Below are 26,479 nucleotides of genomic sequence, written 5' to 3' on the forward strand. Positions count from 1 at the left end.
TTGCAGGCCGAGAAATATAGGCCTAATATACAACTTTCCCGTTGGGCCTTCAAAGCTATGCAGAAGCTACTATTATAATAAACTAAGGAAATATATATAGAAAAAGCCAATGTATTGCACAGGCCATGTACTAACAGTCTCATCTTTTTATTTTTATTTATACTTATAAGCCAGAATTTAAATTTTTAACCTTAAATTTAGAGTTGATTTTAGAGTTTTCTCATCATAGTTTATTTTTTAGTCTTGGCTTTTAGATCGCTAAGAACACGTATATAAAAGTTTTATTCGCAAATTATTTTCCATTTACAAATATACCGTTTCGTGTTTTTCATCAATCACCCGAACGATGACCTCCTAGATAGTTGTTCCTAATAATTAATATAAGGTTGTGTATTATTGGCAGGATATATGCAATGGCTAGAATGTCCTGACTCTTTGAACTACCAATTACAGAGTTTGGAATATGTGTGTATTCAGTTTGGGCCGGAAGAAGATCGTTCATAGCTAGAGGCAGCCCATGTTTAGAAAGCTGATTAAGGATGCAGTTTAATTAGTGAGCAAAGGGCCTGTTCACTTTGATATCAAAATTAACCATACCAAATTTTTGGTAATGTTTCAAATGCCACAATTTGATAGGGATGTGTGGGTGTTAATTAGTTTGGTACATTTGCCAAATATTTTTGTATTGAGTGATATAAGAAGTTTTAAGAAATCAACAAAATCTTGGCATGGTATGGTAGGGTAGAATATTTACTAAATTTTGGTAATACCAAAATTTTGCTATGGCTGGAAATGATAGCGCTATGAACAGGCCCCAAGTGATAAAATTGGGGTGACATGATCCATGAACTCAAGATGCAATTGAAAGCAATCTCAATCCTTTGCTTTCAGGGGAAGTCACACTTTGTCTCTGTCACTCCCCAAAAGAAAAGGTTACAAACAGCCTCATCATTCCACCGACCGACGTTGAATCAAAGCACTCACATGCATGATGCAGAGTTTTTTATTCATTAGCCCATTGATCCGTGTCATTCTATCACTTTGTCAGTGACAGATCACAACCGGCTATAGCTAGCTGATTAAGCTAGGAATATCATTGCTTTTTCTTATATACCATGATGCATTAATTTATTAAAGAAATTCATAAATTAAAGAGAGATTCGATCCTTTGCCCAAACCCTGGAGCCAAAGCCTCGAATAATCCTATCACATCATGCATGGATCATGGAGTAGTATATATACAGCAACAAACCATGATACATTTGTGCTATCGATCCATCCATCCATTGTACATCAATTAGCAATTAATTGCAGTTTAGAGCAAGCGAGCTGTTTAATTAGTGATCGATGGCGGCTAATTCCAACGACAACCTGGCCTCCGAGGTGAGCACCATCCTCGCCAAGCTCAACGACGAGGCCAAGGAGAGCAGCAGCATCATCACGCTGGCCGGGGAGAACAACGGCGCCACCATGGAGGTGGCCGGCGACGTGGAGGACCTCGTCGTGGTGGAGGCCGGCGGCGAGGACGAGGAGGAAAGCGTGGTGAGCGCCTACACCAACAGCAACTACCAGGCGGTCAACAACTCGGTGCTCGTCGCCGGCAGCTGCGCCGTCAAGGACCCCGGCGTCCACGTCGTCATCGTCGAGCACGTCGACGAGATTCGCGACTACGACGACGACGACGTCCGGGAGGAAGCAGCCAACTGAACTGATCACCAAAACTTACTAGACGTATACTTAATATCGATATTAATTGGATCAAACAGACGATGATCCATCCATCACCACCTGCATCAGAAATCGGTATATATACATACACATGATCAGCAGCTCGATCGATATATATGTATGTTAATGTGCATGTTCCTTCGACGATATATTTCCTCTCCCTTTGTTTTTTTTTTCATTTACAAGATTTCGTAGTCATATATATGTATTTGTCCTTGTTGTTGTAGTTGTGATGTTATATTCATACATGTTTCTTTTATACATGTAAGTTGGTTTGTATTATATGTTTTCTTCCCAATAAAATCTTGTCTATTTTAATGAATGTAAAATGTTCTCTGTTTTGTATCAAATACCATAGGATTATAATGGACTTTTCTCATCCAAAAGGAGCCAATAAGATGATAGATTTGCTCCAGTCCAACAAAAAGTATTTCGAGTTACCGGTACCTCAAAGTATCAAATCGGTTCTCATTATTGGATCTAGCCAAGTAACAGGATGGACATTGTTAGATCCAACAATCAGAAACAATTTAGTACTGTGAGATACCTTTTTCGTAATTTTTAGACGGGAGCAAATCTCATAAGATGAGAAGTTTTCCATTTATAAACTAGTCATTTAACATGCATGGATAGTCCCTTAGGCTTAGGGTTACGCATGCACCCACGGTCCACACACCCTCGTATATATACATATTAGGCTAAATATGTTAAACTAGTTATACCAATTGTATAATCGTAAATAATCTTTTTTACCAAAAAAACTAGCCAATACGGTAAATGACTCCCCTATTTACAATCTAGATCCTTGCCTTTTACATAAATTATTCCGCAAATGCCAAAGGTACATATCATCCTAAATTGTAACGGGGGCAAGCAAAGTGGAGGGCCGTCCTACCTAGCAATTTCAGCCTAAAAAAAGCAGTGGAGCAATTTTATAATACTTTTACAATCCTTAAAAAGGTATGCCAAAATTTTAGTGTAAAATTTGGTACCTGCACTAAAATTTTGGTATTACCTACTCAAAGACTGTAAAATTACTTAAAGCGGTATGGTGAAAAATCGTTGAGGTCCATGGTCTTTCTGACCCCTGATGGAACTCACTTTACCTATCCGAGATTTTCTCTCATCCCTAAAGCGCTATACCTCTCGTATATCTCACCACTACTTAAGTTGTAAATTAATTTAAATTGGTTGAACTAATTAGAATAAATGTGAATTGCAAATGATTTCAATAATTTTCTAACAGAAATCCCTAGAAAACATATATAACAAGCATTTAATACCCCCAGAGTTAGCAAGAAGGTGCGTACCTCAGAATAAAGATACATTCTCGCGACTAGCATTTTATATCATTATCATGGGTGGATTTGTCATGAAGGCTGTGGAAGCTCGAGCCCCCACTATCCCTGTTATGACTATGGGAACTCCTATGAAATATCAATGGAAACGGAGACTCGAGCGAATCGTTACATCTAAAAGATGGAAGGAAAACTCAATAGCAAAAATAAATATGAATATCTTTTTTTTAGATAAAGGAAGTTTTTATTGATCTCAGATGATTACATCAAGGTGATACAATCACTCGAAGACCACTTCCGGCATCTGCATAACTAAAATACACACAACCAAAAACTAGACACAAACATAACCAAGTATTAAAAAATAGAGCAAATCCTTAAAAAGAAATCACCAAACTAGACTGCCACCTATAGTCCTAGGTAAAAAACTCCATGACCACTAGTTCCAATTGTTGAGACACCATAAGCAATGTATTCTATGATCCAGGCTTCTGGAGAATAGCCCATGTATGCAGCCAATGAATAATTCTAAAAATAACCTGTAAAGGAGAAGAAATTATCTTTTTGTCAAATACTATCTCATTCCGGCATAACCATAATGACCAACAGGTTGACGCAGCCCCTAGCAAGACCAGTGACTTTATATCCTTCGTAAAACCCCGTAACCAATTACCAAACATATGAGTAACGGAACGTGGTTATGCTAGACCTAAAGCTATATGAATTATGAACCACACTGATCTCGTAAAACGACACTGAAAAAATAAAATTGATTCATCCTCTTATAGGATTAGTTTTGGTATGTTCTTTATAGAGAGAGGTTTAGCTTAAATGGTACATGAGATATATGCATCTGTATCGTCTATCCGTGATGAGCCACGAAAAAATTGGAAGGAAGATTGGAATAGAAGTGTACGCTTGCGACTAAATCCTATTCCCTCCTTTTTTTTTTCTTTTTTAATCTGATGTTGTTAATTTTTTGGATTTACGTTTTACTATTTGACTTATTAATTCAAAAAATTTTATGCAAATATGCATAATTATAAGTTATTCTTATGCAATTGTCTGCTTAAAAATGCAAGTTATATCGTAGACTCAGTTTGTGGTTGGTGTGTCTTGTTTCTCAAGTTGTTCAAGTGAAAACACATATTGTTATAATTTGTTTTACAATCAAATTACGGTTAGTTGAAAATTATTGCCCAACTTTCATCACGTCTCTCCTAGTTGATTCATATTTTGGAATGTAAACAACATTATTGTTTGCAATATATAGATTAAAAGAGAAGTAGTTCGCCTACAAATTGTTGCATCATTTGGCATTCACTTCTATTCTTGTCAGTTCAACCAATTTGAATTCACCGCATCTAGTCCTCCGCCTCATTTGGCATTCCTATTTTCTACTAACACACAACAACTTAATTAACCAACCGCACTCATTATCAGAAAATTTTATTTCTTCTTATATACACCACTCATCCTGGAGTCTCTCCCATCACAGCTGAGTTCCTCCTACGAGCACACCATCGGCATGCTTCATCTCACTGGCTGGCGAATTTTTTTATTTTTTAAACATTTTTAATAAATAATTTTATTACTAAATCTTAGAAAAAATATTTTCACCGTATAAACCTTTTGACCATACCGGCGTGGGTGACGTGGCAAGACAACGCTGTCACGTAGCACGGTTGGCGTGGCAGGCTTGCTACATCAGTGTCGGTGGCATGGCAAGACTATGCTGCCACGCCACCGATAATGGCATGACAAGTCTGTCACACCAAAAACTTTACGTGACAGTATTATTTTGTCACACCAATATTGGTGGCGTGGTCAAAAGGTTCATCCGGTGAAAATAGTTTCTCCTGAGGTTTAGTAATAAAATTATTTATTAAAAGGTTTTAAAATTAAAAAAATCCTGGCTCAACCCCGTTACTTTTTTCTTTTTTTGAATGAATGAATGAATATCATAGATTATCTGATTTTTATGATAATATTTGAGAGTACGAACAAAGAAATTACCTATTACAATGTTCAAATGTTGTTTTAAAAAGTATTTTAAGAGACTTATATTTTTTTTCTTAAAAGGAATATATAATACTTAAAAAAAGTTTTTTTTTCATACGACCAAAACCTATCTTTACAGGCCCGTGAAAATAAAGCGTTTCCACAAGCAGCTCTTCTAGTGGGCCATCTATAAAAATTAATTTTCACATACGGTCAAGTTAGCATGTCCTCATATTGAAAATATATTTCTCACTTTCCGGATTTTCAAGAATCAATCATTTGTGAGGAGAGAAGAAAACCTGGTTTCTTATGAACCAAAAAATCTCTGTCCAGGCCTTTTGTTGAGGCTTGTTGGGCCAGACCAAACTTGGTCCAAGGCATACCCCCCACCCCCCCTTTTTTTTTGCCCCCTCAAATCTACTTGAGCTGAACATCCTCCCAAGTCCCAAGCAACCTCAGCCATGGACCCATGCCTCTCAAACAAAAAAAAAAGAAAAGAAAAGAAAAAAAGAAAGCCATGGACCATTGGCCCAATGGTCATAGCTTGAGCTGTAGGGGATGAGAATGTAGAGGTATACATCTCACTCCCAACTAGATCAAAGTTGGGTGATGTGTTATTATTTATTGATAAAACACTACTAGTTTTGTTAGAATATTTCACGCTAGTTCCTCGCGTATTTTCTCTATTTGAGAAATTAATGCCGGATTATCACATGCAAGTAACTACTTGCTTCATGTTAATTATTGTCTGTGCGTTATTTTCTACTAGCAAAAGTTCTGACATGACAAACAAACCTTAGACTGGACTCCCTAACCAGAGTGGCTCAGAATAGAGAAGAGTTCATATAGCTAAAATTGATGAATTATCTAATGTTTATAATAACTATTTAAGAGTATAAACAAGTGAATTACCTTGTACAATGTCTTTTCTAGAAAATTAAAGTATTTAAAAAATTATATAGAAACATTTTATACGAAATATACCGCTTAGAAGCTTAATGGATTATGCCTGAGTGAAAATCCACCGAATCAGAAAAGAACACGACCAAACTGAGATAACAGGAAATCCTCGATGTTGATTAATTTTCTGTTGAAACCCATTTAAGCCGCCGATCTATCACTGGCAACTAATGATTCCAAATATGCATTTCCTTGAAATTAAGGAATAATTTTATTCAAAAGCAGCACGGCGGCATGGCAATTTAGAATCATCCAAAGCAATACAATAATCCAACATGGTGATCGAGAGCATCATGAACTTAGCCGGCGTGTGAGATGATCACACCATTACCATATATATGTAGTACGATCTGGCCGTCAAGATCAATCATCATCCATTAATTGGTGGCCTCCATGCATCTGTATTTAATTTCAATGCTCAGTTAACTACGGCCTGAAAGAGATAGACATATTAATTGTTAATCTGCACGGGACCAAGAATAATAATAATGACATCGATCTGGAGCTGCACATGATTAAAGGAAAACAGATTAACCTAAAAGTTGTTCATGCGCGCCGTCAGCTAACCTTGATTCAGATTCGGCGCGCACACACACACATTGAGTTCCCAATCTTACAGTAATGCGATGGATTTCTCTTCATGTTGCCTGACGATAATAGTCTAATCAGGGGCTAGCTAGGCCAACTAAGCTTAGAGTAATTAATTAAAGTAGTAAAACGAAGCTACTTTTTTTTTCTTCTCTTCTCATCACTCAGAAATAACGTAGGGACCAACTATGCATAGGGTGCGCACTAATGATCTGCAATTAATCTGAATACATGCTTGTGTTAATTTATAGTTCAATCACAGCTGATACAGTACTCACTCAGGTGAAGCTTCCTTAATTAAGTGCTTCATCAAGATTCAACAAGATACTTGCACCTGCAAACCTTGAGAGTTCAGTCTGTCACTGTGGTCACATTAAAGCCCATCATTAGACCCACAATGCAGCCGAGCTATGTTAATCATCATCTTGTACCTCCCTGCCTTGATTATTTTCTGCTTAAGCCCCAAATGATTTGAGGCTATCTTTTAGAGTAACAAAATCATTCCTTTATGGTTGAAACCAAAGAAATGATCTCAGCGGCTAATTTATCTACCCTACCCTACAGTGCATCAATAGGATTTACTCATTGGACAAATCCAACGGTTGATATCAACTGCTTCAGATCAGACGACTCACGTTTCATCTATCCTCTTTCCGTTTATCGGCTTCCCAAATTATGCTCACATTCCATCTATCTTCCCCACATTAAATCTCATGCATTAAGTTTGAATTTTTAAACTATCAATTTATTTTTTTTAAACTACATAGAACACATGCAATAAATATTTTCTAGAAATTAGATGATCACTTAATATTTAATTAAATATCTTTTCATGTAATATATAAAGACACAAAAATTATTTTTAAACTCATAATAAATTTAAACTCGAGAGTTGCACGGTTGTTTTATACTTTTTGATATATACAATGTTAGCAAATTTTCATTTATTATAGGAAGACCGAAAGTTATGTGATGCAACTCATGTTTATATGAAGTAGTTTACATTAAATTTAGTTTTATAGAATTCAAATTTTATGTTAATATCAGATAATATGAATAAATTGTTTAATTAAAATTATCTTTGTAATATATGAACTTTGTATTGTAGTGTTTCTGAAATTAGTGTATCAATTATCCTTGCAATTTGTTGATATTGTAGTGATTCTGAAATTAGTAATTACATGTTTTATAATTACTATTCAAACTTGAAAACTCTTAATTTATTATAATATGGTCCAATCTATAATTAATTATGCAAAGTTATAATAGTCATCGTTAACTGACTGTTTGCTGCTATTTTGTCATGTTTAAATAATCAAATGAACAAATGCTTGATATATAAACAAATTCGAATGTTTTGTTTATATATGATTGCATTAAAATAAATCTATAATATATTATTTATATTATTAAATTGTAAATTAGACCATAGCGTTAACACAGGTATATTGCTAGTGAGTAATAGTTCAAATAATCAAATGAACAAATGCTTGATAGACAAACAAATTCGAATGTTTGGTTTATATATGATTGCATTAAAATGAATCTATAATATATTATTTATATTATTAAATTGTAAATTAGACCATAGCGTTAACATAGGTATATTGCTAGTGAGTAATAGTTCGAACATAAAAAAAAAACTTTTGAAATTCCAAAAGGAATTCTTCAAAAAATCGACTTATAGATCAAGGGTTTTCTGGCAAGGTGATAGTCATAGAAAAAAGTATAGATTGACGCAATGGGATATTATATGCCAACCAAAAGACCAGGGTGGGCTTGGTATTCAGAATTTGGAAATACAGAATCAATGTTTGTTAAGTAAATGGTTGTTTAAATTAATTAATGAAGATGGTGTTTGGCAAAAACTACTTCGGAAGAAATATTAGAATATTCAAACGATAACATGAGTTACTAAAAAACCTGGAGATTCTCACTTTTGGTCAAGTCTCATGAAGGTCAAAGAAAAATTTCTTAATTTTGGAAATTTCCAAGTGAATGATGGGACACAAGTAAGATTTTGGGAGGATAAATGGGTTGAAAATCGTCCTTTCAAAGATCAATATCCATCTTTATATAATATTGTTCGCAGGAAAGGGGCTTCCGTAGCAATTATGAGTTTTGTTCCGTTAAATGTTTCGTTTAGAAGATCTTTAGTCGGACAATAATTTAGCCAGTTGGTATAACTTAGTTGCTAAAATTGTACATATTCGTCTGAATGATCAAAAAGATATATTTAAATGGGGTCTCCATCAAAATAGACAATTTTCTGTCCATTCTATGTATTTAGCACTTATTAATAATGGTATTAGAGATACAAATAAACATATTTAGAATTTAAAGTTGCCCCTAAAGATTAAGATCTTTTTGTGGTATCTTTATAACGGGTGGTTTTAACAAAGGATAATTTAGCAAGACGGAATTGGTAGGTGATAAGACGTGTTATTATTCTTCTAATGAAGAAACTATACAACATCTTTTTTCGATTGTCATTTTGCTAAATTCCTATGGAGAGTCGTTAACGTATCTTTTAGGTTGAATATACCAACAAGTTTTACTCATATGGGTGGAGGATGGTTGAATGGAGTTCAATCAAATATTGCAAAAACAATTCGAGTAGGGGCATCTGCTTTATGTTGGGCTCTTTGGTTGAGTAGAAATGATATGGTTTTTGATAAATCTTTAACTAAAACATATATGCAGGTATTATTCAGGGCAACATATTGGTGCCGGTTTTGGGCGCAACCGCAAAAGTTTGACGATACCAAGGAGTTGATCTACGATGCATGCCGGAAGCTTGAATCTACCGTCATGCAAATCTTTGTGAATTTCGGCTAGAGATTTAGCAACATGATTTCTTCTTGATTTGTTATTCTCTAGCTTGTTTATGTTTAGAGTCTATGGTCCAGAGATTTGGTCAATCTGGTGTTGCCCTAATATGTGAACCTCCGACTGTAATAAGTCACTGTAGCTTCTTTTGAAGTCAAAACCAGATTATCCATTATCTTAAAAAACCACCAGAATTGTTAACCAGGATGAGAGAGGAGCAAAGGATTGTTAACTAGAAAACATCATCGCAAAAGAAAAAAACCACATTAACCAGTTCTTTTATTATTATTGATATGTGGGACCTTTAGTTCCACCGTCTTTTTTTTCTTGACATAGAAGTACATGGGGTGATTGGAAATGTCAAACGTCCATATTTATAAATAAAAAATAATTTATGAATAAAAATTTAATATATATATATATATAGATAGGTGTGTGTCTATGTTCTCAGCGAGATAAAACAAGACTAGAAAATAAAATACGATAAAAAAACTTCAAAATATACTCTAAATTTACAATTAAAAAAATAATTTTTAGCCTATTAGCATAATCAAAAGCGAGAAGATGAGGCTAAGATTATGGTCTTATGGGTCGTTGACAAATACGACCTCCGTCCCAAAATAAACGAATTTCTGTGTTTTTTAGAATTTTTGACTCTTTATCTTATTTGAAATTTTTTATGATTAATATTTTTATTGTTACTACATGATAAAACATAAATAGTACTTTATATGTGACTAATTTTTTTCAATATTTTAATAAATTTTTCAAATAAGACGGATGATCAAACGCTCGACCTAAAAATTCTAGATATCTTTTTTTTGGGACGGAGCAGTAGGTGCTATGGTCCCATGGTACCATTTTTTTTAAAAAAAAAAAACAGAGAGGCAATGCTAGATTCATCTTCTACCACCAACACTCTTTTTAAAGGTGTATATATATTAGAACACATAAACTTCAGAGCGGGAATGGCAGTAACAAAGCTTTACTTTATAAATAAATTTTGCAAGGAAAAAATAAATTATATTAAATGAAAAACGGAGAAAAAATAAAAATACTACATGAAGCAGTGTTTATAAAAAGGGCGTGTGTGTTGCCAGTCCCCTCCACGTCTCTTCTCCAGCAGCAGCAGCAGCAGCCATGGCCGCCGGCGTGAGGAACATGCTCATCGCCTTCCTCCTCCCTCTCCCCTCCCTCCTCTTCTTCTTCACCTTCGTCCGCCCCTCCAACCAGGACAGCAGGAGCACGGTGTCGTCGTGGTGCGCCGCCCACCCCCTCCTCGTCGCCAACCTCGTCTTCCTCTTCAACGTCGACCTCCTCTTCTGGCTCATCGGCAATCTCCTCTCCAACCACTGGGTCAGTCCTCCCTCCCTCTTCTTCCATTCGCTTCTCCATTCCCCTCTCTCTGTCTGCTCTAGTGTTTGACTGTGTGCTCCGCTGCCTGCCTGCCCGCCCGCAATGTGCTTGACGAAATGCCAGCTGATCGATCTTTACTGGACCGTCATCCCGGTGATGCTTCTGCACTACTACAGGGCCCACCCGGCCGCCGTGGCGGACGCGGCGAGGTCGGCTGTGGCGGTGGCGCTCACCTGGGTGTGGAGCGCCAGGCTCACGCACAACTACCTGAGGAGGGAAGGGTGGCAGTGGGGCAAGAGGGAGGACTGGAGGTTCGCCGAGATGCGGGGCCAGTACGGCGACGCGTGGTGGTGGATGTCCCTGGTCGCCGTCTACCTCTCGCAGCAGGTGTTCCTCATCGGCGTCTGCCTCCCGATGTACGCCATCCACTCCAGCGACCACCCATGGGGCGCCTGGGACGTCCTCGCCACAGTGGCCTGCGTCGCCGGCATTGCCATCGCGCACTTCGCCGACACCCAGCTGCACAGGTTCGTGGCCACCAACGAGAAGCTGAAGAAGGTGGGTGAGCCGACGGTGGCGACCCTGGAGGAGGGGCTGTGGCGGTACTCGCGGCATCCCAACTACTTCGGGGAGCAGCTGTGGTGGTGGGGACTGTACCTCTTCGCCTGGAACGTGGGGCAGCCATGGATGCTGGTCGGGCCTCTTGTGAACAGCATGTGCCTGGGCTATGTCACCGTGCTCGTGGAGCGGCGCATGGTGAAGCAGCAGCACCGAGCAGAGGCCTACAAGCTCTACCAGAAGACCACCTCTGTGTGGATCCCCTGGTTCAGGAAGCCACTCCCTCAGGCTCAGCCCACCACCACCACCAACTAAATTGCTCTCTCTTTCTCATTCTCTTCAAGTCTTCATTATTATCTGTGTTTGGTTGCTCCTTCCTGTATGTCGTGTTCTTTGTGATTTTTCATCTCTTGTCGTGTAATTAACTATTTGTATAATCTGTAACTTGTATCATCGTCACCTGTCAAGGTGTGAATTTACGGTGTTCCCGACATTAATATCTCTTCTGTGTAATGTCAACACTAAAATTAAAATGATAATGAGGGAGGGCTGTGTTGCTAGAGAGTGGATTCACTGATAGCTGGATGTTTGATGCAGGACAATCTGTCAATCAAATGGCAAAAATAAAAGAATTTCAATTGACAGTCAGGCTAGGATACTAAATCCAAGCTTGATCTGGTCTCAAGGTGATGCCACAAATGATGAGAACATTGCTCTTCAGATTTATAGCGAATGCAAGGACGTATATCTATGTACTCATTTAGTGTGCATCAGATTAGTCACTAAAAAATGCTCCTTTTCCTTTTGATAAACAAGCAGCTGGTTATCTGGCAACATGATGATCCACACAGATAATACGACCGTTGATTTGGATATGGAACTATGTAAGGATGCTGCATATATTAATATTATGTCAGCCTTCCCGTTGCTTGTAGCTTGTTCCATAGAGTTGTTAGAGTGCTGCAAGAATGCCGCCAGCAGCCATTGCCTCTACCGATCCGCTTGTTCATCCTTTTCCAACCTCCTAGCAAAAGGCCTTCATTATTTGCTCATGCAAAACAGAGTTCTGAAGCATAAAGAAAAAGTCATCGGCAATCAATCAATCTTAATATTTTCATTTCATATTTGATTATAGAAAATGCAAACAGCATGACTTGGCCATGGCCATGTGGCCCATGTTGAATGATCAGCAACGTGGAGGTGAAGGATTCACATCTCAAGTACAAAAATAGGCATAACTTCTCAATATGTAAAAAAAAAATTAGAAATCCACAAGGCACTCTATCTCAATCTTTGTACTACTGATCACATGATAGATGAGCAGAGAATGCAGATTGCTCACACAAAAATCACAATGAAACAGCCAAGCAATACTAAGCATCGTCAAGTAACCAAGTAAATGCAGATCACATATAAGAAAAGAGAAAAAATGAACTAGAGGTAGCATAAGTAAAATGTGTTAAAGAGCAGATACGGATCTAAGCCAACTATAAACATATTTTAAAGAGATAAAAGTGATAGAGAAGAGAAGTGAGCTACTAATTGTAGCCAGCTACAACACATTCTCCAAAACACAGTGTGTATGATATGTGGGACCATGTATTAATGTTTTATAGGTAAATATTATATGAGTTAGCTATAAAATTAACTATAGATAAATTGAAGTTAGCAGTTGATTATACTATTGACTTGCTCTATAGGACAAGGAGCAGTAGTACTAATTAACAGGAGGGTGCAAAGGTGAGGAGAGCGAGTGGTTGAATCATGTACACGTTTGGCGTACTCCTTCCATTGGGCGAGACGAGACGCGAGAGGTCATCCGCAAACATCCGACTCATCGTAATCATGTACACTGTTCATTCAGTTGAGTGAACAGTTAAGTTACTCAAGAGAGATTATTCTACGATTGAAAATCATACATATATGGTTGAATTCGAAAAGGTCATTTTTTAAGGGTCGTAGACTCAAGCGGTGAACCTACGTTTAACTTCCTAGGTCCTCGGACCCCGAGTAAATTATCCGATTCTTACTAAATTATATCATATTAATTAATCTATAAGTATAAAAATTAGATAATTAGTATGTATTGGACCTCCAATAATTTCTGTTCTGAGTTCGCCACTTGCCTGTATACAAGCTTTCCAATCCACTTTAGTAGAGAGTTGAACTATTTGCTCACATCTTTACTATGTGTTTGGTTTGTGGATTAAGTACGACAAGTTAGACTTATTTCTAAATTACAGATGGGTTGATCTTATTTTTTTTATTTGATCAGAGAGAAGGATTGTGCCATGTTTTTTTTTTGGGTTGAGGGATGAGATGGAATTAAGTGATCATATCATATTTTTCGATAGAGTAATAAAGCTGGGATGGCTAGATGCGGTAGCCTCCCCAAAATGTCTTGGTGAGGTTACCTTCCACCTCCCAAATAACACAATAAAGTTGACTAATTATTATCTGACTAACTCAAAGTAATAATATGTACATTAATACAAGTATTATATTAAATAAATAGAATATAAAGTCACAATTAATAGATGGAATGAACATTTTACCGATAATTAGAGCCACAACTAATACATGAAATTGTGTATATTATTTCACACATAATTAGAGGCACACAAATGACAAAGCATCATTTATGAGCAAATTAATCAACCTGAACAGTTATGTTGCACTAGTAGAAAATGATTCATCTATGACGTTTCATATTTTCATCATTAAATAAATAATATGTATGACAAAATTTTATGTTTTGTCATGGATCATACGCGACGGTGGATTAGTACCAACATCTATGACGAAAGTTAAAACAACGGCATAAAAACATGATAAAATTCATCACCGATGATGCGGATTACTATTAATTTGCCACGTCGATTGAGATTTGTAATTGGTATTTCTCACTCATAATTACTCTAAATTTGATGGTTCTTTTTTCAAATTTTTCTAAAGTCATGATCTTTCATTTAATTGCATTATTTTATATTAATTGCTATTTCTTGGATCTTTATCATACAGTTTGTTTTATTACGCCTAATAGATAACACACATAAACAAGTTGTTGCATAATAATTGCTAATTTTAGTTCATATTCTCTATCATCAAGTTAAACATAAGATTGTGTCCAAATTTGAGGTGCATACATGTTTAAACACACTATCTTTATTATATAGCTTGTTTCCTTTTTTATTTTGTTTCACCATTGTGAAGTAATACATAAAAATAATTATATTATGTACATCAATATATTTTTCATATGTAATAAGCTAGATATAAGTTGTCCTGTAAAAGTTTCAAGAATTTTGGAGCCGGTTTACTATTTTCTATATTTTAATTGAATTTCCACATGGTTATCTAAATTAATTCAAAATTAAACTACATGTGCATCTAATAATATACCAAAAATTTAACAAAAAATTGTTCACAAATGGATGCATTTCTCTTAAGTTATAAGAAAATGGGCCAATTCATAAACAATGTATGGTCTCACTTTATTAAAAACATGTCAAATTTTTGTGGCAAGATTATTGACAAAAATACGTTGTCATGTCAATTTTTAGAATTTTCTGACCAAATATACATATTATTGTAATTATTATGTGCCAGTTGAGAGATAGAAATTTAAATTATCCCTACAAGACAATTTCATTTTTCATCTTTCAACCGTGATACAATTGAATATGTGAGCCCATATATAATTTTGGTGAAATTTTGGGTATCTTATTTGTCACACCCAGAGTTTATCCCAAGCCTAAATTCGTAAAGGAAATCCGTGAATAATAATTGGCTTAATCAACTCAGGAAAAATCCCTCTAAAGAAATTAATTTAATTAAATTGAGGTTCCAAATCGATTAACAAGATTTAAACTTAAATTGAAGAGGTATAAAATTTTGCCAAACAAAATTAATTTAAAACTTGGCAAAAGTAGGGCTTTCCTTTTTCCCCTACTTTTTCTTTCTTTTGCCCTTCCTCCTCAAATTAGGCCGAAGTCCAATTTTCCTCCTTCTTCTTTTCCTTTTTCTTTTTCCTTCCCTCCTCCTCCCGGGCCAGCCAAGCCACCTCGGCCCAGCCTCCCGAGCCGTTGCTCGGCCCATCCTCCCCCTCCTTCCCACGCGCGCGTGCCCCACCTGGGCTGACAGCCGCCTCGGCCTAGCTCGCCCGCCAGCCCACGCCGGCGCCACGCGTGCCGAAGTCCGCTGTGCCTTCCTGCACCGGCCGCGCCCGAGTCCTCGCCGCCGAGCCAGACTCCGCCCGCCCCCGCAACGGCCACCGCCGAATCCGGCCGTCGCCGACTCGGTCTCCTCCACAACGGCCGTCCCGCCCTAACCGCGCCACCTCCCCTATAAATCCCGCGCCGCGCCGCGCCGTGCCCCCGCCACCCTTTGCCCTCACCCGTGCGCCGCCGCTTCCTCGCCGTCGTCGACTGATCTCGCCGCCGGCCGTCAGACGTCGCTGCTTATCCGCGTCGCCACCGCCACCTCGACCTCGCCGATCTTCCGCCGGCTTTGGTCGCCGCCGGCGGACACCTGAGCACCGTCGCCGCTTCTTCGCCCTCTTCGCCGTCGCGTCCGACTTCGTCGTCCGTGCGCTGCCGTCCACCCTTGGGTCGTCGCCGCCTCCGCTCCTTTCGCCATCGCTCGTCCCTCCTCCTCGCCGACCCATAGGTCGTCCTCACTTCGCTGCTGAGCGACCCCACTCCCCTCTCCCTCCTCATCCTTCCCCTTCAGTCGCCGTTGCCGGCCCGTGCGTCGTCGCCGCGCGCGTGCGATGCCGGTCGCCGCCGCCGCGCCGGCCGGGCGCCATCCGCACCGCCACGCAGTCGCCGTGCCGCCGCCGCTAGCACCCGTCGCTGCCTCTCGCCGTCACGCGTCGTCGCTCACCATGCTGCCGCGGTGCGCCGCGCCCGTCGTCGCTGGCCGTGCGCCGTCGTCGGTCGTCGTCGCGCCGTCGCCGTTGCGCCGTGGGTCGCCGCCGTGCGCCGCCGCTGTCGCCGCCCGCCGGTCACCGCCGTTGGCCGAGCATCCCCTCCCTACTCCCCTGCTCTCTCTCTGACTGACGGGCCCCACCCGACAGCCACCCCTCTTCCTCCTTTCCCCTCTCCCCCTCTCACTGCCGCGCGGGCCCGGGTTGTCAGTCGCCCACCGGCCCTCCTCCCTCTCTCCTCCCGTGGGGCCCAGCTGTCAGCCCCCTTTCCCTCTCTCACCCGCCGACAGGTGGTCCCCACCCGTCAGTGCCTCCTCTCTCCTCGCTGACGTCAGCGCCCCATTTAATTGCGCAATAATTGATTTAGGACTTTTCTGTTTAGTTAAAAACCCAGAAAACTTCTAAAATTCATATCTAATTCATCTAGTCTCAGTTTAGGCCCCTTCAAATTTCATTAAATTCATAAAATTGTCAAGAATCCATTAAAAATACTTTCTTTTACTGTTTCAGTAGAGTTTGTGCATGTTTTATTTATTTTTGTGGTTTGTCGCTTAGATTCGGACCCCGCCGAAGAGCCGGTTTACTTCGAGATCGTTGCCGAAGTTCCCCAGGACCAGAGCAAGGCAAGTAGCACTCATCTTTGATCATATTAAACCTATTATTGCAAATTCCCTGCTTTATTTATTCAAATATGCATTGTTTTATTTAAAGTAATTACTGTATTTATTTTTTCGGGTAATCCTTATTATTATGCCGTTGTTTATCCGACTTTATTCATGTTAAACCTAGGGTAATTGGACTAGAGTTAGGCCTAGGTTAATACTTAGCCGTGCTTAGATCAAGTAGCTCATGGGATCATTTAATAATCATGATTAGCTCTGAATAGCTGTAATAATGATTCATTACCCGGTTCGGGTTAATGGCAACTAAAATATTTCTAATGGTGGGCTGTGGGTACATGGTTTTGAGAGTCGCACCCATGGCAATTAAAGACCGGTTCACGGGAAACCCTGGAAGTAGTTAAGTGCTAACCACATGCCGAATGGGTAAGGTGGGATTTGAAGCATGGCTTCGAACTATTTCACGTACCAAGACAAGGGTAGGCGTGATAGAGTATGGATGGGTAATCGTGGTGTAACGAAAGCCTCTGCTGCTTCCGGATCTACCAAGGCATAAGAGGGGACTGCCCGACTTGGTGTAAAGGAAGGGGTGAAACCTTAAGTGCAGTGCGATTAAATAGGGAGGGTTATGTGACGGGTCCTATCACGGTCTCCTTTCCGGTATGCCATGGTGGTATGTCGGCGCACGTTCAAGTGTAGTGGAGTCGTGTCCTGTGGGTATAGTAGTACACCTCTGATCAGAGTATAATCTATTCGAATAGCCGTACCCACAGTTACAGGCGGACTCCCAGCTTCACTGTGATTAGTGAACCTTTAATGACTTGGGTAAACTGGCTTTTACTTGGGACTACTGCAACGTGGTGTAACGTTGAGTAGTGGTTGGGCCTGTCACAACGTGGTGTAACGTTGGACAATGTTGTGGTATTTTACGTCTGTTATTTACTTATTCTTTAATTTAATTACTTTTATTCAATTTTAATCTCTGTTATTTAGTTAAATACTGCTTTATTGCAACTAACCCTAGCCTGCCCTTGATGATCCCCATGCATCATTTGTTACCCTCCTTTCCGTGCTACTTGTTGAGTACGGTGGTTTGTACTCAGTCTTGCCCTATTTCCCCCTCTAGAGCTAGAAGTTGAGTCTGATGGAGAAGACTCTCAGGAAAGCTGGTCTACCATCGAAGTTTTGCCTGTGGACTGGAGCCGTACCCGCTAGAGCTAGTCTACCTTTCTTTCCGCTGCATTTTCGTTAGAATAAGTGTTATTTTCAATTGTTTCTAAGAATGATGGTTATGTAATCAACATTGTCTATTTGTGTACTCTAGCTGGTCCTAGACAGAGATTTTAATACACAATTAAGTTCAGAAATTCGTGTGAGTAATTTTTGGGCGTGACATTATTAGATGCACATGTAGTTCAATTTTGAATTAATTTCGATAAGCATATAGAAATTCATTTAATATATAAAATAGTAAATTAGTTCGAAAATTCTTGAAACTTCTACGAGACAACTTATACGTAGTCTATTACATATGAAAAATATATTGGTATATATAAGATAATTATTATTGGTTGTTACTTCACAGTAATAGAATAAAAATAGAAACCTTTAAAAATACCTAGAAAAAAACAAGGCATGTTTCGGCCCAAATGGCCTAACTATTTTTGACCGTTGATCAACGATCCAATGGCTCTGATTGTAACCCTAATCCTAGAAAGATAAAAACCAACCCCTCTCCTCTTCCCTCCACAGCCGCCATCTCCTCCCTCTCATCTCTTCTCTTCTCTCCTCTCTTCTCTCAAGAGCTGATCCGTCTTCGCTGCCGCTGGGTAGCGTCTCGCAGGCCCTAGGTGGCCAGATCTGGAGCGCACAAATCAATTACGTGTGTTAGTAGAAATTTTTTTATTAAATAAACATTTTAAAGAATTTTATTACTAAACCTTCGGATAAATTTTTTTTAAAACTGAACCTTTTGGTCACGCCAGTGACAATGGCGTGGCAAGACAACGCTGCCACGCAGCCTAATCGGTGTGGCATGGCGTGGCAAGCCTTTTGGCCGCGCCAATGTGGATGGCGTGGCCAAAAGGTTTATGTGGTGGAAATATTTTTCCCGAAGGTTTAGTAATAAAATTATTTCTTTAAAAGGTTTAGAAAATAAAAAAATTCCGTGTTAGTAGTACATTTAATCTCGCAGAAAGCTACTGATCCTTTCCTTTAATTTCATTATGTGAATTACGTTCTGAAATTTAAAATTTTGCCACGGTTTGGGCAAAATTTGGGGGCTGAGTTCTTGTCTTTCTGACACTGTTCAAAGTGGCCTAAGTGGCCTACGAGCTGCAATTATAATTCAGTTGAGTTTGTTCAGTTCTTCATGGATTTTCTGAAAGTCTGAAGACAACCAAACTGTACTTCAAGAACTGAAGTACTACCACTGAACCAAACCAATCTTGCAGATACAAAATTGTTATGCAGTATTAAGCACAAACAAACATCGTTGTAACTTACACATCTAATACATAAACCAAAGGCTACAAAAATAAGATGCTCTGACCCAACTCATCCTAAGCTTACAACCAAACACATCCTTAGTGTGTAATGTTTTTAATGTGGATTCTGATAGGGATTAAATTGTTGTTCACCTAAATTTTACCTTCGAAGCTCAATCAGAAGATCGGACCTAGTCCGATGCAGACAATGTTATAAGGACACTACACCCTAGAGAACCTCCAATACGAAGCCATCAATAAGTTTGCAACATCTTTAATCTCACATTTGATATTTTAGATATCTAAATTAAATAAGTTTTTCACTTGGAAAATCCACCAAAATCACTAATGAGAAAGGCGTCATTGCGAAGTTGGCTTCATGCAAGTGGGTGGTGTCTACACGCATCACTAATGTTAGTACTCGAGTGGCAGTTGACTTTTTTATGATTTTGACTGACGTGGCTGACCGGATCAATAAAAACAGATCGAAGACTAGAATAACTTTACACTAGATCTTCAGTACCATCGCTAGAACCCCTAGCACCACCACTTCACCATCGACCATCTTTCCAACCACCACACCGCCACCATACCGAGAGTCGTCTTTCTTGCGCTTGTGCACGGTGGCACATGCCAATGACAGTGAGCGTGGATTGACTGTGTGCCTTCTTCTTTTCCATATTTCGCTGCATGAAGTGACAATAGAATAATATAAGCATACCTTTGATGTTCATAGGGGAAACGATGCGTACCCTTGATATTCGTGGGGAAAAAGAAACATCATTGTGTCAGAGTCCCGCTGATTAGTTATAACCCACTACACTCTAAGGCCCTCTTTTTTTTTCTTTTCAAATCACAATTAAGGGGTGAAGGTAATATTTTTAAGTCAACACACTACTCTGGATGAAATGTGCATCCTCTATACTCTGAAGACCTCCTTGTTTGGAGTTATGGGCCGGCTTATAAGCCAAAAACATAGGACTGAACAAACAAACAACTCTTTGGTTGAGTTATTTAAAAGCCATAAGCCAATGTTGCATCGTTAAGCTAATTGACAAGTTAGCGTAGTTTCTTTTGGGCTTATTTAAAGTAGAGGTAGGACCCTAGCATTGAATAACAAGTGACTTAAAAACCACCGGTCATATAAACAAAAAAAAAAAGCCTAAAAGACTAAAGCAATAATAAAGCCTAAGTCTGTACATCCTAAACACAAAGGAGACCTAACACAGTGACACAGTGTATCCTACAGTGAAATAAAGGGGAGAAGGGTAAAATATAAAATATTATCTTATTTTGTGGTATATATTTAATGCTATAAACGATAAAATTAACCATTACAATTTTTTAAAAAAAACTAGTTTAGAAATATAATATAGTTAACTTTACCATATAAATTTTTTGCAAAAAAAAAACACACCTTTTAGAAGTTTAAAAATGTGCCGGAAAAAAGCTAAGAAAAATCAACTAAAAGAACGCATTGAAGTAGCCCATGATGAATGAATGGAGCTGCAAAATCCACAGACAGTATATGATCCAGAAGGCTTTCATGGGCCTACAATAATGTTTACTCTCTCTCTCTCTCTCTCTCCCAGGAGCAAAGGAAACAGAAAGAAAAAACAGAGGGAGCAGCAGCAGCGGTAGCGAAGGGATAACGCCTCCATGGCTTCGTCGCTGCTTGGCGCCATCTCCCTCCTCCCCGCCGCGCGCCCCCGCCGCGCCACCACCAGACGCCGCGCCCTCGCCAAGATCTCCTGCATCGGATGGGTACCACCTCCGCTCTTCCCTTGCCTTCCCTCACTTTCACTTCACTCCCACTCTGCCTGCGCATGTGCAGGACCCCGAGGGCGTCCTCGGCCCGCCGCAGGGCGGCCACATCGCCCGCCTCGAGTTCCGCCGCCGCCTCGACAGGGACTCCGACGCCCGCGAGGCCTTCCAGCGCCAGGTCCGCGAGGAGCAGGAGCGCCGCCGCCAGGAACGCGAGGTATACTCGTCCACCCATTCCATCCAACACCTCCTCTTCCTCCTCCTCCCTGACACCACACTACTTACCACAGGCGCGCGTCATCCCTGACACCGACGCCGGTCTCGTCGAGTTCTTCCTCGACACGGAGGCGCGCGAGATCGAGGTCGAGATCGCCAGGCTCCGCCCCAGGCTCAACCAGCCCTTCTTCGACTACATCCAACGCGAGCTCGCCCAAATCAAGTTTGCCATCACCCGGACCGCGGTAACCTCCTCTTACATACATATACTATAATCATTCATTGGATCATTGCATTGCTTCAACCAGTTTCTCATGCTCGCTTTCTTGCTTCTCATCATTCGTAAATTGCAGGAGATGGAGGACAGATTGATCGAGTTGGAAGCAATGCAAAAAGTGCTGCTTGAGGGAGTGGGTCAGTCACTCATCTTCTGCCCAACTAATTACTTTAGTGGAATATTACTCAAAGTTTATCTTGTTATATTAAATCTACTCGATCGATGACCTTTTGCTCCAACTCCCCTCTCTCTCTCATGCAGAGGCCTATGACAAGCTGCAAAATGACCTCGTCACCGCTAAAGAACGCCTCACAAAGATCCTGCAATCCAGCGATAAAAAATCGACAGTAAGAACTAAACAAAATTAAGCTGTGCGAATTTTCTCTTTCGTTATGCAGCTCTTCATACGCAATTTGTAAATTTGTAACTGTGGATTCATGTTACCCAGCTTCTTGAAATGGTTGAACGGAATGAGCTCAACATGTCCATATTAACACTTCTTGATGAAAATATAGCAAGTGCAAGGACAAGCAATCAGGTGAACCCTTTGGCCCTATCAAGAGTATCGAAAGTAGATACACCTCACATCTTTCGTCTTGTGTTTTTGTTTCTCCCCCATTTCACATTTCATGAATATTGCAGGAAGAAGCTGTGGCTTTCATGGAGAATGTGCGCACGTCCATCCTGAAATATATCACAGTATGAAATTTGTAGGCATGTGGACTTATCCTTGCCACATGGTTATCACAATTAGGTCATGAACCTGTAATTTGCAAGGACATGTCACGGATTTGAGGGTTTGCTTATGTTTCTTTCCTATTTAGGTTTGTGTTCTATATATATAATTCTCATGTCAGGGGTGAATAGCTTTATGGTAAAGAGTAACTGTATAATCATATACCTGTACCGCCAACAAATACGGAACAACTACGTACCAAATTTCCTGGTTGGAGAAATAGTTTTACTTGTTCAACACCCTGAATGTGTCCATTCTCCATCCATGCATGATCAGGATGATCTCTATCACTGAGGAAATATATTGAATATTTTAGTGGAAAAAGATGGCATCACAGCTTAACTGTGAATCTGTGATATATGCTACAGGTGTGAGCTCAACTGTCATGGCATCCCAGAAGCGAGAACTGTAAGAGCCAACCAACATCAGCATATAATATTGTTTAATTTGCATTCCATTTAGAACTAGTGTTTCAGAAGTGTCAATCAATTTCCTAGAGGACGGGCTAATTTTACTCCTTGCACAGCCATTTAATTTCCTGAATGTGTTCGTTTTGCTTTATTCATAAAGATCAATATGATATCTATCATTGAGAAAATATATTGTTGTCTTTTCTTCTGAAATCTCTATATATTAAATCTTGGACCGGTTCTCGGACTGTGATTGGGCCACGTGGCCTTGCCAGTAGAAAGCTTTCCATTCGAGCTGCTGTCGCCGTCCCCGAGCAAACAGTTTACACAGAGGTGAGAGAGGGAAAAGGAAGCACACACTCACCATCGCCGGAGAGAGGGCGCGAGGACGTCGGCCGCCGCCGGGTCGCCCCGGTGTCGCCCGTCCGCGCCACCGCTGCCGCCGGGTCATCGCACCGCTGCGTCCGCCGCCCTCCCCGCCGCATCGCCTCTCCGCTATGCCGCCGCTACCGCCGGGGAAGCACGCACGCACGGTCACCGGAGAGGGGGCGCGAGGACATCAGCCGCCGCGCCACCGCCGCCTGGTCGCCCCCTCCCACCCGCCGCCCGTCCGCGCCGCTGCTGCCGGGTCTTCGCGCCGTTGCCTTCGCCGCCCTCCACGCCACGGCCGCCACCCGCCTAGCCGCAGCTGCCGCCCAGCCGCATCGCCCCTCTGCCGCCCGCTCCCTGGTCGCGCGTCTCATGCCTCCTTGTTTCAAAGGCCTCTCCCTATTTTTTTTCTCCTTTTTTCAAAAGAAAAAAAATGAAAGAAGGTACGGCGGATTATAGTGTAGTGTACTGCTTAGATAATTTTACCTGTTGCTTCTGCTCAAATATTCAGAGGCCACATAAAATGTGCATATACACAGTAGGAGTATTACTATTACAAATGGCCTGATGGTTCCACATTGTGATCAGTTAATTAATTAAGCCGCAATTGAGCTTGGCTGATCTTATTGTAGGCGTCTGTGGTTCACTGTTGCTGTGTGTGATTTGTATGAGTGTGGAATTAGTTATTCTGTTCGATGCGATGATGCCTGCTGCTATAGATCGTAAGCCTTGTAGATTTGTCATTGTGATATATTTTTCCTGCTTGTAGCCGTGTGTGAGAGAGAGAGAGGAACCAGCAACTGTGAGACTGAGGCCGCGTTCGTTTCCTCCGGTAAATAAGAGCAGGTACAGTAATAACAGGCTGTAAATCAGCTATAACTATATTTTAAAGAGATAAGAGTAGAGAGAGAAGAGATGTGAGCTACTAATTTATAGCCAGCTACACACGGGCTTCAAGACAAAATATGTGTATGACATGTTGGACCATGTATTGATGTTTTGTAGGTAACTATTATATGAATTGGAAGCTAGCAGTTGGCTATACTATTGAATTTGCTCTAAGCCAAATTACCTTTTTTTTTCATTCGCACGTTTTCCAAACTGATAAATGTTTTATTTTTTCTGAAAATTTTTTATAGAAAAAGTTACTTTCAAAAATTATATTAATCCATTTTCATTTTTTATATCTAATGATTAGTTAATCATGTATTACTTTATTACTACCTTTTCTGTGTTGGCTAACTATCTAACTGTCGAACGTGGCCTACGAGACACAGGACGGAGAGAGTAGGGTTTTTTGATAAAAAATCATATGAATCAACACAAAAATACCCATAGTGCTAGAAAGTTTAAATCGTACAAAAGTTCTATGTTCGTAGAAAGGTAGTATTTATTATATTTTCTAAAGTGAATTACCTTGCATGGGGAAAAATTCAAACTCTTATTTTTTACATAAATACAATAAAAAACTTTACTATTATAAAGGTCACATATAAAATATCACATTAAATATATTGATAAGAGCACTAAATACACGCTCATAGTTCCAATAACTAAATAAACTAGGTGATGCCCCCACGTTGCTGCAGGCATAAAAGAGTAACTCTCGGTACGTAATATTTGTGCAAAAATTCTATAGACACATGGTGAAAATCTAGAGCTCACCGGATTTGATCGGATGGCTGTGATTTAATGATGACCTATCTAAAAGCGCTCGCCATGCCCCGCTTGGTGTAAATAAACTACCCTGTCCTGTCCCACCCATTGGGCTGAAAGGACATTTGGCCTTTGGCTTATATCTTATTCACTTTACAGTTAATGCCTCTAGATTGAAAACATTTTTATTGAATTTTAAAATATATACATTTTGAAACAATTTTAAGATAAACAAACCACGTAAAAACATGCACTGGTAAAAATTCAATATTAAATTACTTAACTACATATATCAATATGAACACTAAATACACACTCATTACAATTACTTTATCACCCTACTGAAATTATAAAAACATAGATCTGATGTTATTTATTATTCCACATAATAGTTAATTATGCATTTATAATTAGTCACTGCAAAAAAAACTTTAGCTACACGCGTTGCCGCGCAACCTTTCTAGTAGGACACAACTGTTAGGGCATCACAGAACCTAGAACAGTGAGATTTAACATTTGTATGTTAATTGTGGTGATAATTTTACCATCCTTTAAAAAGTACCTCTATGTACCAAAATTTACACCTAAAATTTTCGTACATTAAGTTACTTTGTAACCGGAGATAACAACATCCCTAGCAACTCGTTAAATTTAGTCATCCATATCTTCATTTGGATGATTATCTAAAACAGTTTTATCATTCATATCTCTTTATACTCCAGTAGATCATTCATATATAACATTCTCCATATCTCTTTGGATGATGAAGAGAGAACATTTAAATATAGAGTTTCTCTCTCCTAATATGGATGACATCCAAAAATAAAGGGTGAGATATATGTTCTGCTGGAGCTTGGTTTTTATCTTTCATCCTCTTTTTTGGATGGAGAGTGAGATGAATGTACTGCTGGGGATGCACTAACAAATTTTATATTAGAAAATATATTTGTCTCCATGCTTTCTTAAGGATGATAAAATTGCTCTAATTGTGTGATTTGCATTCTATTTAGAACTACCTGACCCCACAATAACATATAGAATAAAAGCATCAGAAGACAGACATATAAGCGACTCGGAGATCTAAATGTTCAATAAAGTGTTCCCTAAGGCCAAAGAAGTCCGTAAGGTCAGACTTTGTTTAGTTCCTAAAAACTTTTCTCAAAAACATCACATCGAATCTTTGGACACTTAAATAAAGCATTAAATATACATGAACATTAAAATTAGTTACACATTAAAACTAATTACACAGTTATGGGGAGAATGATGAGATGAATCTTTTGAGCCTAATTAGTACATGATTAGCCATAAGTGCTACAGTAACCAACATGTGCTAATGACGGATTAATTAGACTCAAAAAATTCGTCTTGTAGTTTTTAGGCAGAATCTAAAATTTATTTTATAATTAGACTACGTTTAACACTTCAAATATACGATCGTATACGTTGATGTGACCTCTCTCTCAAAATTTTTTTTTCAACTGAACAGGGCCTCAGAGGAAGTACTCAGGAGGATGATCTTCTGGATACAGGATACTACAGTGCTCACTCTTGTTAACTGGCCAGTTGCTACTCCCTAAGGGTTGAGTGTTTTCTGTAAGCGATGGGATTGCTTGGTTGTTTTTATATGTGGGTATTCTTTGCATCCAGTGTGTTAGAACTCATTATTCATGCTTCATGTTCTTGTTGCAGGTGTTTTT

The 26,479-nt window shown here is 39.6% G+C and overlaps 3 protein-coding genes across 3 annotated transcripts; all 3 read left to right on the forward strand.

The window, feature by feature from the left end:
* Positions 1-1,280: 1,280 nt before the first annotated feature.
* Positions 1,281-2,037, forward strand: LOC102710580. Its single transcript, XM_006652009.2, has one exon. It carries the CDS (start codon positions 1,348-1,350, stop codon positions 1,705-1,707), a length of 360 nt encoding a protein of 119 aa, XP_006652072.1. The 5' UTR covers positions 1,281-1,347; the 3' UTR covers positions 1,708-2,037.
* An 8,384-nt stretch (positions 2,038-10,421) lies between these two features.
* On the forward strand, positions 10,422-11,880 carry LOC102710865 (uncharacterized protein C594.04c). The gene is made up of 2 exons (XM_015836389.2): positions 10,422-10,760; positions 10,884-11,880. The coding sequence occupies exons 1-2, from the start codon at positions 10,545-10,547 to the stop codon at positions 11,631-11,633; spliced, it is 966 nt and encodes a 321-aa protein (XP_015691875.1). The 5' UTR covers positions 10,422-10,544; the 3' UTR covers positions 11,634-11,880.
* A 9,047-nt stretch (positions 11,881-20,927) lies between these two features.
* LOC102714910 lies at positions 20,928-22,581 on the forward strand. The gene is made up of 7 exons (XM_040522911.1): positions 20,928-21,115; positions 21,186-21,332; positions 21,406-21,576; positions 21,685-21,745; positions 21,870-21,955; positions 22,057-22,146; positions 22,251-22,581. The coding sequence occupies exons 1-7, from the start codon at positions 21,011-21,013 to the stop codon at positions 22,311-22,313; spliced, it is 723 nt and encodes a 240-aa protein (XP_040378845.1). The 5' UTR covers positions 20,928-21,010; the 3' UTR covers positions 22,314-22,581.
* Positions 22,582-26,479: the final 3,898 nt, after the last annotated feature.

The sequence above is a fragment of the Oryza brachyantha genome, chromosome 4 (assembly GCF_000231095.2).
Source record: "Oryza brachyantha chromosome 4, ObraRS2, whole genome shotgun sequence".
NCBI classification, from domain to species: Eukaryota; Viridiplantae; Streptophyta; class Magnoliopsida; order Poales; family Poaceae; genus Oryza; species Oryza brachyantha.

Coding starts and splice junctions, on each gene's coding strand:
- LOC102710865 (XM_015836389.2), top strand. CDS start 10,545: ATGGCCGCCGGCGTGAGGAACATGCTCATCGCCTTCCTCCTCCCTCTC. Junction 10,761..10,883: donor ATCTCCTCTCCAACCACTGG/GTCAGTCCTCCC, acceptor ACGAAATGCCAG/CTGATCGATCTTTACTGGAC.
- LOC102710580 (XM_006652009.2), top strand. CDS start 1,348: ATGGCGGCTAATTCCAACGACAACCTGGCCTCCGAGGTGAGCACCATC.
- LOC102714910 (XM_040522911.1), top strand. CDS start 21,011: ATGGCTTCGTCGCTGCTTGGCGCCATCTCCCTCCTCCCCGCCGCGCGC. Junction 21,116..21,185: donor AGATCTCCTGCATCGGATGG/GTACCACCTCCG, acceptor GCGCATGTGCAG/GACCCCGAGGGCGTCCTCGG. Junction 21,577..21,684: donor TTGCCATCACCCGGACCGCG/GTAACCTCCTCT, acceptor CGTAAATTGCAG/GAGATGGAGGACAGATTGAT.